This window comes from Momordica charantia (genome assembly GCF_013281855.1).
Source record: "Momordica charantia cultivar OHB3-1 chromosome 4 unlocalized genomic scaffold, Mcharantia_2.0 BLBB01000004.1, whole genome shotgun sequence".
Lineage (NCBI taxonomy): Eukaryota > Viridiplantae > Streptophyta > Magnoliopsida > Cucurbitales > Cucurbitaceae > Momordica > Momordica charantia.
Genome location: NW_028275162.1, coordinates 8,518,690 through 8,537,421, shown reverse-complemented (window position 1 = coordinate 8,537,421; position 18,732 = coordinate 8,518,690). Strand labels below are relative to the sequence as shown.

General features: G+C 39.6%; 1 protein-coding gene and 1 pseudogene across 2 annotated transcripts; both read left to right on the top strand.

Annotated features, from left to right (window-relative positions):
• The first annotated feature begins 3,994 nt into the window (after window positions 1-3,994).
• LOC111025358 (uncharacterized) lies at window positions 3,995-13,863 on the top strand (annotated as a pseudogene). Its single transcript, XR_015790261.1, has 6 exons — window positions 3,995-7,908; window positions 7,993-8,721; window positions 8,836-8,931; window positions 9,003-9,250; window positions 9,321-12,267; window positions 13,552-13,863. The product of XR_015790261.1 is annotated as an uncharacterized LOC111025358 (transcript).
• A 1,898-nt stretch (window positions 13,864-15,761) lies between these two features.
• LOC148211731 (uncharacterized) lies at window positions 15,762-18,117 on the top strand. Its single transcript, XM_088122693.1, has 3 exons — window positions 15,762-15,959; window positions 16,026-16,551; window positions 16,632-18,117. Exon 2 carries the CDS (start codon window positions 16,028-16,030, stop codon window positions 16,526-16,528), a length of 501 nt encoding a protein of 166 aa, XP_087978819.1. The 5' UTR covers window positions 15,762-15,959; window positions 16,026-16,027; the 3' UTR covers window positions 16,529-16,551; window positions 16,632-18,117.
• Window positions 18,118-18,732: the final 615 nt, after the last annotated feature.

Below are 18,732 nucleotides of genomic sequence, written 5' to 3'. Positions count from 1 at the left end.
AAACATATATATCCATTAGTACACCAACCCACCTACAAATATAAAGTGTATACATATGGTAAATTATATATACATCAACGAAGGTTTTTCATGTCCATCAACCCTGTACATAAACAAACTATACCAAGTAACTGCTTACCCAACAAAAAATGGCCCAACAGCCATCTTTTAAATATTCCAAGTAGCTACCCACCATGGTTCTCCAGGCTCTTCTTGGAAGACCTAAGCAATGGACAAAAACGTCAAATATTTCACAATAGAATATGCAAAAGGCCAAACTACAACAAATGTAGCTAACATATTACTATTATATGTTGTTAGAGTTCATACCGAGTAAACGTGAAAGGTCAAACTACAAAATGTAGCTAACATATTACAGAAACTCTCGGCCCTGCTTCCTTCAACCCTCGCTCCCACATGCTGAACAACATATTCAAAACAAACAATTAAGAAAACACGAATCTAACTTCAGCAAATATACACAAAAGTGGATAACCTAAACTTTCAAATATTTTACACTGAGTTTACTTCCTTTTTCTACTCATTGTAAAGGTTAACATAGTAGAAAAGAAAATTATATTTCAGACCTTTGAGTAAACTTCATGAAAAAACAACAAACACATTTTGAGGTATTTTCCACACTGTCAACAAACACATTTTCGAAAATCATAAGCTTGTCTACAATTGATAAGAATGGGACACTTATCTATAAGAAACTACACATAGACACAAATTTTTGGATATCATAGATACAAATTTTTTGTTCAATCCATAAAGAATCTACATTCATTTTAGGTCATCCACTATGTAATCAGTTTTAACAATTACAAAATATAAACAGAGGACCAGCAAACTTTATTTTTGGAATCAACACACTTTCATAGCCTTTATGTAGTGCCAGAGAGCTAACAATCACAATACGCACCTAAGATCTTTTTCTTCCCTTCAAATCACTCACACAAAACCCTTCTTTCACAAAAACAAAGACGCAAAAAGACAATATCAAACGGTTTTTGAAATTCTCAAAATACTAAAGACTTTACCCAAATAAAACTGATCTAAACCTTAATTGACTATCTTTGCTGCAGGATAGCCAGAAAATTATCCAACTAGACTTTCAACTATATGCATGACACAAATAAAAACAATAAGTCTTAATTGGCTATCTTTGCTGTAGGATAGCCACACAATTATTCAACTAAACTTTAAACCACACAATTATCCAACGAGACATTATACTATATGCATGACACATATAATCACTAAGTCTTAATTGGCTACTTGCACAATCTTACATAAGCAAGTCAAGCCTAAAATCAAGGCACAATATTCACAAAAGAGACCACAGAAGCAGCCAGAACGGGAGAGAACGACAACCAGAAACAAGATATGAACACACAAATCTAAACAACATAGCTTTAACAAACACAAACGGAAACGAAAATTGGCTATCTTTGCTGTAGGATAGCCAACAAATTATCCAACTAGACTTTATACTATATGTACGACACATATAAAAACTAAGTCTTAATTGGCTATCTTTGCTGCAGGATAGCCACACAATTATCCAACTAGATTTTAAATTATATGCATGACACAAATATAAACATTAAGTCTTAATTGGCTATCTTTGCTGTAGGATAGCCACACAATTATTCAACTAAACTTTAAACCATACAATTATCCAACTAGACTTTATACTATATGCATGACAAATAAAAATGTTAAGACTTGAGAATTCATACTTCAACAATTTGTAAGCAAATCAAAATTTTCACCAACCTAGCAACGAAGTTAATTGATTTTAATATAGTTGGAAGACTAATTCCATAAAACTTCGAGGTGAGGTGGCTATCTCATTTTACCTCAGGGGCTAGTGCGACTTGTTTATATTCTTCACCTTTGTAGTTCTATTCACCTACATAAAAGTATTCGAGAGTAAGTCTACGCATTATTTGAGTATGAAATTAACATATTTCATCTAAAAGGGAGCATAATTCCTACATTTGATAAATATAAAGATGAGGATATGGGTAAATAGGCCATGTTACTGGGTAGTTGACATGTAAAACTACAAAGGAGGCGTTGTTGGTACAAAAAAGTATGCCCTTCTTAGGTGTCTATTATTTGTGATGGGTACACCATGCATGTTCAATAAGCACAAAAACTAGATCTATATCTAGCCTTAGCCAAGTGGCAAGTCCTCGTCATTGATACAAAATTAATTCATTTTTTTTACTATTCACAACTGTCATGAAAGGCCATTTTTCTACTAGAATTTCTTCTTTAAAAGGAAATATATCCACAAAGAATTCAGCTTCAATAGATTCCATAATAGTATTATCATTAATATCATATATTTCTGATTTAACTTCTAGGAATCTATAAGCAGCATTATTCATTGCATAACCTATAAGGACACAATCAATTGTCTTAGGTCTAAGTTTTGTCCTTTTTGGTAAAGGAACTTGTACCTTTGTCAAACATCCCACACTTTTAGTAGTTTAGATGAGAGAAACTTCCTTTTCCACACTTCATAAGGCGACTTATTAGTCTTCTTATGTGGAATTGTATTTAAGATAAAGTTTGTTGTAAGAAAAGCTTGCCCCCGCAAATTATGGGGTAAACATGTACATTTAACATTCAATTTACCGTGTCCTTCAAAAGTTTGGTTCTTTCTTTCAGCTACATCATTTTGTTGTGGTGTATAAGGTGTTGTAGTTTGATGAATTATACCATTAACTTCACAAAATTCAAAAAGTGATAAATTGTACATAGGTAATATTGATTAAGAGTATTCTGCGTTTTAATGTGCAAAAGAAAGTGAATTTTGAATGAATTGAGAAATTTAATTACATGACAATTTCTTTTTTACTCCATTTATCTTTTTTGTTTCTTTTTGTGTTAAAGTTACAAAGTTACACATTTGTAACTTTGTATGTGTTAAAGTTACGTTATGTTACATATGTGTTAAAGTTACTAGTGAGAGGTAATATATTTGGATAACTATCACTACAAGAATTAAATGCTTTGCCGACTTTTTTCTCTCCGACGTATAAATAGTCGTCGGGCAAAGACCTCTTACCCGACGAAAGGTAAAATAGTCGGTAGTATTACCGACGATTTGTAAAAATAGTTGGGAAAGATCTAATTTTCCCCACGGTATATATAAATCGTCTGGAGATGTAGATCTTATCCCGACTATTTTAAGAAAATGTCGGGAGATATTGTTTTTTTATTTCTTTAGATAATATAACACCAGACTATTTTAAAATATGGTCGAGAAAGATTGTTATTCCCGACGGTTTTAAATTATAGTCGGGGTAAGTTGAATTATTTTGGTAAAGCACCGTGTATATTGTTTTTCAATTGTTTTACATGTCCAGACTATTCTAAAAATAGTCGGCAATTATTAATATGTTCGACGGTTTTTAATAATGGTCTGTAGAAGTTTACTTTATGCAACTATTTCAATTTATCGTCGTACATAATTTTTTGTTAATTTTTTAAATATTACTTCTACCTGCTATGTTTAAATATAGTCAGGAATACTATCTTTTTAATTTTGCCTTAAATATTAAGTCTTCCGACTATTTTTAATAATAGTGGGGAATTATAATTTTAGGCCAATGTTTTAAATAAATCTGCATATATTTTCATATAATTTTTTAAATAATAATTATCCCGACTGATTTTGAAACTAGTCGAGAGATAGAAGTTTTTCCGACTTTTTTTTTCTTATAGTCGGGAAAAGGTAAAATTTCCCAATGCTTTTTAATATACCGTCGGGTACCATATTTTAAAAAGCCCTATTTCACTGTTAAAAAAATAACAAAAAGCCCTATTTCCCTTCATTTGCGATAAACCCACCCCTCACCTTGCGTTCGTTCGTTGCTACAGTAGCTGTTGTCATCGCCGCCGTTCGCCATTGCTCCCTCCCGCCGATCTCCCTCTCCCTTTGCCACTGACTCCTCGTCTCCGGTGGTAAGATTATTATTGTTTATTCGACCTCATCCTTCTTCTTTAAACCTCTTAATTGTTTTGTTCCTTTTGCACTTGATTGAAAATTTCCAAGTCGAAACAACATTAGAGGGGGAGATGAAGAGGGCAATGATTTAACAGGAAGGAGTATTTGGTATTTGGTTAATGGGAAAACAACATAAGAAACAACATAGTGTAACTTCATGATATCATTTGGGCAATTTGACAATTTGAAGAGGGCGGTAAGAAATTAGGGATTGCTTGTTTTGGTAGAAATTATTTGATTGACGCAATATATGTGACATATGGGGTTTCATGGACACAAATTTGGCAGTGGGGAGACAAAGGTAAGGAGGAGGACATGGGTAGAAATATGCCAAATTTCTTGATTAGAAAATCCGATCAAATTCTGTATTATATCTCTCTGCCTTAGACAATAACATTAACCAACTAGCAGTACTTAATTCTGGATAATGTTAATTTTTTGTGAGTTTTGAGTTGAGGGTAGTTTCTAATTGGAAATCGAGGAGTTAAGTGAATAATTGATGTGGGCATTTGCCTTTTTTAGTTAACGTTAGTTCTCGTCGCCTTTTTGTTATTAAAATTAGAGGTCAAAGGGAGGTTGCTGATGAGCATCATACTTCATAGTAGTTTAGTAGTTTATTTGCTTGTTAGAAAGATATTCTTTAGTTTCCTTAACAGCTACTCGTTTTATTTTGTCTGCTAAGTGCGTTGGAAAACTTATTGTTCATATTTTACTTTTAGCTAGAGTTTCTGATGTGATTCTTCAATTATTTTATCTTTTAATGTATCAATTTATTTCAATTACATCCTTGATGTGAAATTTCAAGTGAATTGAAAAATAAGATGGTTGTTCTCAAGTTTACCTTTGACGTGTCAAAAAAAAAAAGAAAAAAGTAAAACATGAATCTCCCAAACTTTTAAAACTTACTTAACTACCAAAAACTTATCTCCCTTCTTCTATCAATCAAACTCTCACCTCCCATTTCTCTCTTTTACTCTCTCGATCTCTCAAAATCACTGCCCTTCACAAGTATTTCGAACTTAAACGCAAGTGTTTCGAACTTAATCACAGGTGTTTCGAATTTAAACGCAGGTTTCGAACTTATCTCCCTCCTTCAATCAATCAAACTCTTTTACAAGTGTTTCGAACTTAATCGCAAGTCATTTTGAAACGTTTAGTTGGAAAATAAATAGAGATTGGATTAAGCTAAGAGATAGGTTTTCAAGAGACTATGTAAAAGGAGCTTCACAATTTATGGAAGTCGCCAAACGTCATGCTAACGAGTTGGGAAAGACGAGATGTCCATGCAAAAAATGTCAGAATGTAATGTGGCATCTATTGGACGTAGTGGAACAACACTTATTCACGAATGGGATATCTCCTAACTACAGTCCGTGGGTACATCACGGAGAACCACCTAACTATGACCAATATGTAACAGACACTCGTCCGTCCCAAGAGAACATAAGTAGAGAGTGTAATGTTACCAGAGAACAAGATGAGATGTCTGAGTTTCTAAATGATTTGAGAGGTCCGATGGTAGAAGATGATGAAGATGAAGAAGACTTTGCCTCTGGGATGCCGACACAAGGTTTTGAAAGGGACAATTCGAACGAGTTTGAGGACTTGATGAAGGAAGCAACTAAAGAATTGTACCCTGGTTGTACAAAAATAAACTCGTTAAATTTTTTGATTAAGTTGATGCACATCAAGGTGCTAAATAAGTGGAGTAATAAATCATTTGATATGTTACTCGAATTATTGAAGGTAGCATTTCCAGACAGTACGAACATATCTAGTTCATTCTATGAAGCGAAAAGGAAACTGCGTGTGTTAGGATTAGGATACGAGTCCATCCACGCTTGCAAGTAGGATTGTGTATTGTTTTGGAAAGAATTTGCAAACTTCGAAGTGTGTCCAAAATGTGGTGAGTCACGGTACAAAGATACTGGTGATAGTAGTAAAAAGATCCCTCATAAGATATTGCGCCATTTCCCATTGATACCCAGGTTGAAGCGATTGTACTCATCGAAACATACAGCATCTGAAATGAGATGGCATAAGGAAAAGCGGGTTGATACAGAGGGTGTGCTACGACATCCAGCTGATGCTGCTGGGTGGAAGCATTTGGATACTGAATTCCCTCATTTTGCATCAGATCTTAGAAACGTTCGACTAGCTCTAGCTTCGGATGGATTCAACCCATCAAGTAACATGAACCATTCGTATAGTATGTGGTCGGTTATACTTGTACCGTATAATTTGCCACCCTGGAAATGCATGAAAGAACCATATTTTTTTATGTCCTTGCTCATACCCGGACCTAAGTCGCCTGGAAAAGATATTGATGTATATTTGCAACCGTTGATTGAGGAGCTGAAGGAGTTATGGACCAATGGTGTGCGCACGTATGATTGTTTCAGTGGAGAATATTTTAAAATGCATGCAGCTTTGCTATGGACCATTAATGACTTTCCTGCATATGGCGATTTGTCTGGATGGAGTACCAAAGGCTATCAAGCATGTCCTATTTGTAAAGAAGATACATCATCGTTTAGAATACGTGGTAAAATATCATTCATGGGTCATCGCTGTTATCTTCCAGAAATGCATAGTTGGCGTAGGAGTAAATGTCATGATGGAAAGATTGAACGTAGGCTTCCTCCAGCCATAATGGATGGAGATGAGATTCTTCATGAAGTGACCTATTTGAAATTTCCCCCATTTGGTAAGCATCCATCAAATGCTAAAAAGAAGCGAAAGCGTGATTCTAGGACAAAAAGGAGTATATTTTTTGAACTTCCTTATTGGTCGAAACTCTTGTTAAGGCATAAGGTTGATGTGATGCACATTGAGAAAAATGTGTGTGATAGCTTAGTCGGCACTTTGTTGAGTATTGAAGGTAAATCTAAGGATACATCAAACGCTCGTTTGGATTTACAAGATTTAAAAATACGCAAAGAGTTACACTTACAGAAACAAGGTAATAAGTATCTGAAACCTCAAGCTACATACACTCTTACAAGAAGGGATCAGATAGAATTTTGTAAGTTCCTTAAATCTATCAAATTTCCTGATGGATTTGTTTCAAATATATCTCGATGTGTTAGCGTTGAAGATGGTAGAATATGGGGATTGAAAACTCATGATTGTCATGTGTTACTCCAACGAATTCTTCCTATCGGTATTCGAGCATACGTACAAAAAAATGTGAGTACATCTATTGTTGAACTATGTAAATTCTTTCGTGATTTATGCGTGAAGATAATATCCACCAGTGATTTAGATCGTTTAGAAGCTGATATAGTACTCATACTTTGTAAGTTGGAGAAGGTATTTCCCCCAGCATTTTTTGACGTCATGGTACACCTTGCTGTTCATTTACCTTACGAAGCAAAAGTAGTTGGTCCTGTTAGTTACAGTTGGATGTATCCTATCGAGAGAAGCTTGTGGACTTTGAAACAATACGTTACAAACAAGGCTCGTCCAGAGGGTTCAATAGCAAAAGCCTTTGTCATGAATGAAGCGTTGACTTTCTGTTCATTGTATTTAACAGGCATTGAGACTATGATATATTATCTGATAATGAGATTTGTGGGAAGTTTGACATATTTAGACAGAGCGCACGACCATTAGGGTGCCCAACATTGCGTAGACTGTTTGATGATGAGAAAAGAATAGTTCACTGGTATGTACTGAACAATTGCGCAGAAATAGAGTCTTATCGCAGGTACATTTCCATTGCATTTATTAATGAAGCATGCATACTCCATAATGTATTGAATTTATGTTTTGCTTCTAACAAAAGGCAACATTTGAGAATGCTTCGACCTTGGGCGGTAAGCGCGACCGACTTATATAGAAATCACCAATTACAGTTTTCCGATTGGTTTAAATCTCAAGTAAGTGTGCTTTTTTAGCGTCCCAAAGTTCATACTACATTATGTGTAAACAATAATTACCAAAAATGTTTATTACATGAGTAGGTTTTAGAACTACGAAAAGATGGAAATATATCTGATGATCACTACTCTTTAGCTATGGGACCGGCTTCTCACGCACCCAGTTATAGTGGTTGCATTGTGAATCGTACACGTTTTCACAATACTGAGCGGGATACGCGTCGAGTAACACAAAATAGTGGAGTCATGGTGTCAGGAGATACTGAAGGAGATGATAAGAATTTCTACGGTGTCTTGAGCGAGGTTTTAGACTTGGACTTGTCATGACATTTAAATGTAACTGGTTCGACACGGATGTGAAAAAAAAAACGATCAGTAGTAGATTTAGGATTTAGAACGATCGATACGTCTCACTACTGGTATGTGGATGACCCATTTATCCTTGCTAGTCAGGCCCAACAGGTTTTCTACTTATACAATCCTAAATTGGGAAAAAATTGGAAGGTAGTGCAGATAGTTCAAAATAAACATTTATGGGACGTCCCAGAACTAGATGATGTGGATAATGATGAAGTTAATCTGTTAGAGATAGAAAGTGGTATTACCATCGATCAAACTATTGCAGATAGTTCTTACTATAGAGATGACGTTACTCCAACTGTTGTTGATCTACAAATCATTGAAGAAAGAGTTAACACGGGTCCACCATTGAACATAGACGATAGTTTTATAAATGACGAAGAGCAGAATGTTGAAGTATCTCATTCTAAAAGTTCAGAGACTTTAGAATCAAATGAATTTGAAAGTGATTAAGTATGTAATTTTACTGCATACCTACTTTTGCAATGTGTTCATGTTGATAATGTTTGTAATTAAAGCTTCATTATTTATTGTTTTATTTGACAATGTTTTGAATAATTTTTTTAGGTATGGCTCGAAACACACAAGGGGAGGTCGACGATATATTCGAGGAAGGGCAACGGGAGGAAGCTTTGGGAGACGACTCCGAAGACATCCCTTCCAGTTAGTATAGTTAAAAGTTTTTTTTTTGTTAAGATTTCAATAATACTTGATAAAATGTGTAATGATTTAAGGTAGTGCTACTCAGTCTCGTAAGGGACGGGGAGTAACTCGGTGTGTACAATTGGACAAGGAGGTGGGAAAAGATGGGCCTGTCTCTATTGTAATGGACGAGTTCTCATAGAAGCCAATATGCAAGAATGCCACACGCATGTCAAATGCCATAGGATCCATTGTTCGAGAGAATTTCGACCCAGCACTGTACTCCCGTTGGTTGGACGTATCGATGGAAGTTAGGGATGCAGCAAAACAACGCATAGTGGTAAGTTATTTATTTTCATATATTTAAATACAATGACATGAAATTACATCCCACTCATTTATTGCTGCAGAATTTGTTCAAGGTGAACATGTTGAAGGGATGTGAATCCCGGAGCGGAAGCGGACTTTCGTTGCTGTTTTTCGGGATACAAAATCGAATTTTACAGAGAAAAATACAGAGAAAACATTACCTTTGAAGAACGTTTCTTCAACTAGTTTTCCTCGAACACCACCACTATTTCTTCCTCGCTATCCTCTTGGGTCTCGGGATCGTGCTGGTGGGAGCAAAAATTTGGAACGAGACGGAGAGATTGAGATTCTTGAGAGAGATCTGTGGGAGTTCCTTTTCTGTTCTGTTCTCTTCTTCTTTCGTTTTGCAGAACTGCAAAGGAAGAAGAACAAAAAACAGTACCCCACGTCACTTAAGCCCACTCCCCTGCAATTTTGCAGGGGAGTTAATTATTAATTTATATATTACTTAATAATAATAATTAATATATATATAATAATTAATATTATATATTAATTTATTAATTAATAATTATTAATCCAATTAATAATTAATTAATAAATATATATATATATATCAAATAAATAATTAACACTTAATTATTTATTATAAAATTAGAATCATATTCTAAAACATTTCTCTCGCATAACCTGTAATGTACATCTTATGCACATTATTTTTAACCTATAGTTTTAATATGAATGATATTCATTTTAATTTTATTTGAATCTCATTCAAATAATTTCTCTCATAATATATAGTTTTTAATTTATAATTAACTATATATTATAATGTATCAATATACATATAATCTCTTAAGTAATTTGAACAATTCAAATTCTTTCAAAAACTTGATCCTCGTTTTACCCGTTATGAGCTAGCAAGGGGACCTAATGGACCTACAGATCCGAAGTTTCAACGACGCAAGATTAATCAATCAAACTCATTGACCGAGTTAATCTAGATTCGTTAACTACGGGTCATTCCACTAAAGACCCGCAGTTGCACTTTTCTCACTGCAGAATGTTTTCGTGTCCATGGATATACGACCATTAATGACGAGTCAATCCTTCACGAGTGTTCGTAACTCAAGTTGGGTCAAATTACCGTTTTACCCCTGAGTTATATCTTACTCCTTAAACACCACTGCTCCTCTAATGAACAACCCGGTTATGGTCCAACCAATAACAGGAAGTCCCTTTCGGCCAATGAGAGGTGGGGCCCCTTGTTCAAGTCCCGGAGTCAGCATTTAAGAGAACACTCATCTACTCCCCTAAAGTCGGGGAGGAGTGAATTTCATCTTGTGAAGTTATGTTCCCAGCTCCCCACTCAGTCTCGTCCCCAAAATGATAGGAATGTTGAGTCGGCGACTCGGGCCACTCTCACCCATACAGATCAAAGGACGAGCCCTCATGGGCAGGAGTCCATAACTCACTCAAGATTGATAATGAGTTGTCTGGTCATCCTAAGAAATAGCAACCTATTAGTTAACGGTGTTACATCTAAAGATTGCCTATTTCGCGGTCTGGTCTTATACAAACTCATTGTACAGGATACCCCCACTCGCATGTCTCCACACGAACGACCTGGATCGAGTCGTCTGTAACCTTTACAGAGTGGTCTGTATCCATAGTGTTGCCAGGATAAGGTACCCAACCTTATCCATATACTATAGACCCTTTAGGTTATTCACGGGATATTATCCATTCATATATCAGGGGTATATCAAATATATACCTCGTATATCAACTATATACCCAGTATATATACTGTCCCGATTACATAAAAAATAACCTTGGATGTTTAATTTATTGGATTTTGGACAATGCAAAGCTATGATTCAACAACAAATTTATTGAATAAAAACTTTATTAAATAGACATTTGTTTTTACAAAATACAAACTACGAGTTTAGGGCAACACACCCAACACATGTCAGAGGCGACAATAAGGAAGTATGTACACACAATACTACGAACAACATTTAAGAAGTTTAGGGCAGAATTGCATGCCCACTACAAAGAAAATGGACCTCCCAATGTAGCTCGGGAGAAACCTCATGCTAGAATCACGAAGTTGTAGGATTGGCACAAGTTGTGCGACAGATGGGAGACTCCCGATTGGAAGATGTGTAAATCTATCTCCTACCTTACACCATTGTGAGATACGATGCTAATCTCATGTTGCTAACTTCAATTAGGAAAAATCAGGAAAAGCCAAGAGAAGTAGAGCGAAGTTACCATACAACCATCGGGCTGGGTCAAAATCTTTCGGTCGCCTGCAACACGAATTGGTTTGTATATATAGTTCATAATTACACGTACCATTATGCACTGTGTAAATTGAAATGTGCAATTAATGTCAAATGTAGAAAGAACGGAGGGGTGTCGAGATCGGCCTCATAGAAATTTTTAAAGAGACCAGGTATCATCCAGACAAAGGGTGGGTCTCTAGAGGGGAATCGACATATGTAAAGGTTAAGTCATCGTATTCGTTATGGGAGTACATGATATTAAAATAGTATGTTACATGTAACTCACCTTTCGTTTGCAGGACGAATGGATGGCCATGAAGAACGCACCTGTACCCGAAGGTGCAGACTCACCCACAGACAAAGATTGTTGTCTCGCGGTTTTTGGTTCTCAATCTGGATTCGTTGCGAATATGGGGTTATGCCCACCGCCATTAGCACGCGGTGGACGAAGCTCGTCGCAACTGGACGAATTGAGGGAGACTAGAGACCAGTTGAGGCAAACAAACGAATAGCTGAAAGAGACAAACGAAGAGTTGAAAGAGTCAAAAGAGGAGCTGAGGCAAACAAAAGAAGAGTTGAGAGAGACGAGAGATCGACAAAATGTCTCAGATGAACGATGAACAAGAATGAAGAAATTCTAAATAAAATGCAAAAGCATGAAGCAGAAATGCGTAACGAGTTGAACATCTTCAGGCGTGAAATGGCACAAATCATGAGTCAACAAAGCTTAGAACTCGATTCGCCGTTTGGATAGGTATGAATCACATCCGTAAGTAGTCCTTTGAACATGTATATGTAGTTTTGCTCATGAAAATGAAGAGAGAGACATTGGGGAAGAAGAGAGTCATGGGAGGAAGAAAAACCATGTAGTCAGGGGTCAGTTGATGGAGATTTATAATTTTGAAGGGCGAATGGTTAAGAACTTGTGGGGCTTTTGATTGCAAAGTTGATCGATCTACCTAACTGTTACTGTTTGATGGCAAAGTTGAAGAATGTACTGCACCAAGTGCGTAATGATTGATTGTTTTAATTGTTGATTTCCTGAGTCACACTTGCTCATTGGAAATCTTCCATTGATTTTGCTCCTTTTAAGTTGAACAACCTAGTTCTTCTACTTGACTGGTTGCTTGTCGCTTTCCAGTGATAGCCTAGGGGGAATTTGTATGGAAAAGTTCATGAGTTGGGAGAAAACAGTTCTCATTTCAGTTTGATTTTTAAAAGAGGTCGGATGTTTTTGCCTGGATAGTGTCAACAGCATGAAAATCCTAGGTTGTAGAGGAGTGTTGGTAATTAATGGTTTAGTGCTTGATGGTTGGTTGGGGAACTTAGCTGGCTAGATATGAATGCACTGCAACTCTGTTTTCTATTCCAATTTATATCTAGTTTGGATTTTCTCGAACTGGGTTTAGTCAAAAGGTTGGATCTTTTGATCTATAGATTGGCCTGACCTGTGTTTTGAACTAAAACATATCTTTATTGTGAGTTGGTGAGTTGAGGATGGATACTTATTTTGATCAGTAATGGATTCGTTCTTTACTGTGATTTGTTTCTTTATGGAACTTGCAATGTGATGGAGTTTGCTTTGATTGAATTTATGCTTGATTTGTCTTGTAAATGATAATGGTAGTATTGAATAGATTGAGTTTAGTTTTAAGGAATTGCACAACTCCAACATTTTGTAGAAAAGGAGTCATTGCATACAGGTTGATTGAATTGCACAACATAGGGTTGCTAAAATAGGAATTGCACAACTCCAACATTTTCATTGAATTGAGTTTAGTTATGTTGTTTTTAGATTCAAGACTCCATTTCTTTACTTAAGTAGTCCTTTGATTGAATTTATGCTTCGTTTGAGAAATGTTTTGACTTCTCATTGTTTGTTTCCTATTATGAAAAGAGAGGAATTTTTTGTGTTTGATATCTCTTTAAGATTCTTTGTATTGTATTAAAGACTTGTGATAGAATCAAATTTTACTTTTCATTCTTTACCTAGTTCGAATTACTAAACATTCATAATGGTTTTGTTTTGTTTTTTCAGGTACTTTTGGGAGTTACTATTCTGCAAGGCTTCACGTGTTAGAAGATTAGATAGGTGAAACTTTTTTGGATAGGTGCAACTTTTGTAGACGGGTGCAACTTTTGTAGAGATGAAGTTTTTGCGTACAGGTGCAACTTTTGTGGATAGGTGCAACTCTTGTAGAAATACAGTATTTGCATACCGGTGCAACTTTTGTTGTGATGTAATATTTTATTATTATATCCTCAACGATTGTAACGTACATAAATTAGGGATACAAATTTTGTAACATACATCCTGAACTCATATTAATTGATATTTTGATAATGTGAATTTAAATATCATAAATTAGGTTTCTAAAATAGGGATACAATTCAAATTAGGATTGAAAAAGAAAACTCTCGACGTTTTTCAAAAAATGTGGGGAAAAAGTCAACTTTTCCCGACGTTTTGTACTCCGTCCGGAAAAGTTGACTTTTCCTAACGTTTTGTACCCCGTCGGGAAAAATCAACTTTTCCCGACTTTTTGTACTTCGTCGGGAAAAGTCATTTTTTCTCGACTATCGTATTTCGTCGGAAAAGGTCAATTTTTCCCTACGTTTTGTCATAAGCGTCGGGAGTTACCTCTCCCGACGCGCCTCTCCCGACTCTATTGCCGACACAAAAAATTCGTCGGTGTTTATGCAAGGATATGCACAACAGTGTATTTCAGATTGCAGCTCGAACTCGGCCTCCGGACCGATCTGAATACTTGGGCGGACCTGCACAAAAAGGTGAGCACTCCGACGATCAAGTCAGTATAGGTCGGATTCCCAGTTTAGTTCGAGGTCAGAAAATCATCGTACCTGATCGTGGAGTGAGGTCCTCTACTTATGGGTGGTAGTCCCGCTAATCTCGCGACGGTTACACCCGGTAATCTCGAGACCGACGGTTACACCCGATAATCACGCCGGTGACAGTAGCTCACCTCGGCCCCCACCGAGCTTCCCGGTAGAACGGACCTCGGCCAGGTTCACCTCGGACCTCATACTTAGCATCTGTCAACGCTGGTGGTGGTGATCTCGGCGGCCCGAGCTGGGCATGACTCATGAGTCATCTTGGAGCACCAATAGGGGTCCTCCACGTGTCCAGGGTATTCTCTTCCCCAAACATTGACCCCCTCTCTGTCTGGTCCGATCTCGACCTGGCAGAGAAGTTCATTCGACTTGCTTTGGACGCGTGACGACTTCCTATTCGTGGGAAAATATAACTGCTGCGGTGGATTTATCGTCGGAATATTCAAATATTCCGACGCTTCGGATCTTCGGGAGGATCCTAGCCGCTCGTTGATTACACGTGTACGGTGGGGAAATTTTTCCGACGAGCTATAAATACCCCCAATCCTTCAGGTCATACCTTACGTTTCCTGAATTCTTGGAGTTCGATCTGAAGGCAGCTCGAACCCTTGGTAGGTCGGTCTCTTCCCTCACTTTCTCTTTCGAACGTAGTTGCCATGTCGTCCTCTTTTAGCAGCAACTTAGGATCCGATGAGGATTTAGCTCGTAGGTTAGAGTCCGAGCTCGAGGAGATATAAAACTTTAGGTTCTCCGATGACGGGGAGGATAGTGATGCCTCCACCTCGGGTCAGAGTTTGGAATACCCTTCTAGGATACTTGAGCACTACCTCGGATCCCTTCGTAGGGGGTTCGCTATCCCTGAGAACATCCTCCTTAGGATTCCGGAGGAGGGGGAGAGAGCTGACAATCCTCCAGAGGGATGGGTCACTCTCTACTTCAAAATGTTTGAGTACGGCCTCAGACTTCCCCTTCACCCTTTCGTCCAAGAGTTTCTTTTCCGAACTGGGCTGGCTCCGGCTCAAGTGGCCCCCAATGGGTGAGATGTCATTTTCGCTTTGGCCATCCTTTTTTGGCTACGAGCTCGGGATAGTGAAGAGGCCGAGCTGCTGAACGTAGACCAGCTCCTCACGTGCTTCGAAGCGAAAATGATAGCTAAGAAGCCTGGTCGGTTCTATATGTGCGCAAGGAAAGGCGCAGGCGGGATAGTTAAGGGGCCGACCTCCATCAAGGAATGGGTGAGGAAGTGGTTCTACGCTTCTGGGGAATGGCTCGCAAAGGACGAGTCAGGTCGTTCCTTCTTTGACGTTCCCACTAGGTTTGGGAACCTAGGTACGGAGTAGTTCTTACTTTTTGTGATTTTCTTTCCTGTCATTCAGGTCTAACTCGGATTTTGTCTTCGTGCAGTTTCAATCCGACCAGTCTCCGAGCTTACGCAAGCCTCCTTCGACACGTTGAAATATTATAAGGAGCATTTTCCGAGGGGTAGAAAGGTCGGAACCTTGGTGACCGACAAGCTGCTGCTTGAGTCCGGGCTGCTAGATTACAACCCTGCAGTTCGTCCCATTGAATCCTCAAGGCCGGACTCCGAACTTGGTATGCCAAGCGTGTTCCCCCCCTTTTTCCTCTAACTTTGTGTTGACTCTTGTTTTTGTTTTGCAGCCATGGTTTGCGGATTTGCAAGCAACGTGAAGCGCAAGTCCAAGGGCCGAGTTCATGCTCTTGAGGCCGCCCAGAGTTCGAAACCTGCCACTCCTGCTGTGGTAGGGCCAGCCTCGGAAGATCCAGCCCAAGTGATCGAGCTGGAGTCTTCTGGGGGTCCTTCGAGGGAGAAGCGCCCCAGGGATCAGACCGAGGCGGTGGACATCTCGCCCTTGGGCGAGGAGGTGAGGGAGGAGGCCCCCCTGAAGCGAAGGAGGAAGAAGAAGAAGACCACCTCCCCCTTGGAGGTCGGAGCTCGTGGGGCCCTGCCTGCGAGCTTCGCAGATCGGGTGGACGATCCTGAGGCCAGGATGGGCGGGACGTCCGACGTGACAGTACGGTTTAGAGTCGAGCCGTCAAGTTCTGGGGTGAGGGATCAGGTGTCCCGCATCTCGGCTGCAAGTTTGGACCGCTGCCTAAGCAGGGCGTCCAAATTTGTAAGTGACCCAGGGTTCGTTCTGTAGAGGACCATCAACTACACCGTGAGGTAAGATTGGTGTCTCCATTTTTGCTCAATTTACCTAACAGGTAGCTCGGTCTAATTTTCTTCTTGGTGTTTTTTCTCAGACGTTTGTTGCTTCCATTCAATCGGCTCTGGCCGTGAAGGCCGAGCTGGATGGAAGGGAAGCTCTGGCAGCGAGGGAGAAAGAGGAGTTCTCTGCTGCCTTGGAGGCTGCTTCTTCCACCATGAAGGATGAGCTGCTGAAAGCTCACTCTGAGGTGGAAGTTTTGAAGGCCGAGGTAGAGGCCAAGGCCGAGCTGCTGAAGAAAGAAGAGGACAGACGCAAGGCCCAGCTCCGAGCTGCCCATGCTATCACCAAGGGCTTGGAGAAGGAGAAGTTCCAACTCCTCAAGGAGAAGGACGACATGCTCCAGGCGCTTGAAGCGAAGGAGGAGGAGCTGAAGCATGTGACTGCCGAGCTGGAGACGGTGAAGGAGCGTCTCAGCAATGAAGTCCTATTGGAGGAATCGTTTAGGCAACATCTTGACTTCGATGGATTTGCCAAAGACTTCTCTGACGCGGGCTTCAAGTTTCTCATGAAGGGCATTGCTTTCGACATGCCTGACCTTCAGATCGATCTCGGTGGTCTTAAGAAGAGGTATGCTGAGCAGTGGGCGTCTGGGCCTGGCGGCACCCCTGGCCCCCAAGCGTTGGTGGATAAGTATGTCAGATATCTGGACTCTGACTACTCCGATCTCGAAGAGGACCAGGTCGGCACCACTCAGGAGGGCGCTCCTCAGGCAGGCTCTTAGGCGATCATCCTTCATGAGGCCTTTCTCTGTCTTTCTTCTCTTCTCCTTTGTTTGTAAGTGTCAGGGCAGAGCTGCAAGGTCTATAAGCCTTGGCTCTGCTTTTCATTCAATAAAGAGGCTTCTCGTTTGTTTTTACTTTGTTGCCTTCCTTTCTTTGCTTTTTCTTTAAGCTAAAACCAATGTCACCTCGCACCTCGTACTTTTGAGGTCGCGCCTTAAAAAATACTTGAAATTTTGAACTCGGATCGCTGTCTAGTATTCAATGCATTGCACCAACTCTGTACTTTTTAACATCACACCTTTAACTTAAAAACGTTAAAAGGCTAAAATCCTAAGTCCATAACTGTTCTTCATATCGCATCTCGTACCCTCAGGTTCAAAGGCTTGATCATTCTGAACTTTTCACATCGCCCCTTTACCTTGAAGGTTTGAATTTTAAGTTCGTCAGTGGTTTTGGCATCGCACCTCGTACCCTTAGGTTTTGAAGGATTGGATTTTAACCGACTGCTGGAATGTGATTGTGTGGGAGTCCGTGGCCTCCATTTAATTTCTGGTCGAACTCGGAATCATGAAATTAAATCATCACATTTATTCCGATCATAATTCTTTTGAAACAGTTTTTACAGATCCATTGAAAACCATTTTGGCATTTCAAGGATAATAACGCTTCAGGTGCTCCGCGTTCCACGGGTGCGCGAGGACGTCTCCTTTCAGATCGGCCAATATGTACGTCCCAGGTCGGACTATTCCCTTGACCTCAAACGGCCCCTCCCAGGTCGGGTCAATGGCACCCACATGGGTTTGGACCCTCCTTAAGACCAGATGTCCGACCTGGAAGGTCCGAGGTCGAACTCGGGCGTTGTAATGTCTGGCCATTCTGCCCTGATATTCCGTCAGGCGTAGCTGGGCCATTGCTCTTCTTTCGTCCAACAAGTCGAGGTTGAGGAGCAGCTCTTCCTCATTTGCTGTAGGCTCGTAATGCTCTACTCTGTCAGATGGCATGCCGATCTCAACCGGGACTACAGCTTCGGAGCCGAAGGCCAGAGAAAACGGGGTCTCACCCGTCGATTCTCTTTGGGTGGTCCGGTACGACCATAGAACCTCTGGTAGCTCCTCGGCCCACCTGCCTTTCTTGGAGTCCAGTCTAAGTTTGATGCCTCGCTTGATGATCTTGTTGACTGCCTCCACTTGCCAATTTGCTTGCGGATGTGCGGGGGACGAGCTAAGGTAACTTATGCCAAGCTTGCTGCAAAAGTCTTTGAACTTGGCGTTGTCAAACTGCTTCCCATTGTCTGTCACAATGGCCTGCGGTATACCAAAGCGACATATGATATTTGTCCATACGAAGGACGTGACTCTGGATTCCGTTATGTGGGAGAGTGCCTCGGCCTCGGCCCACTTTGTGAAGTAATCC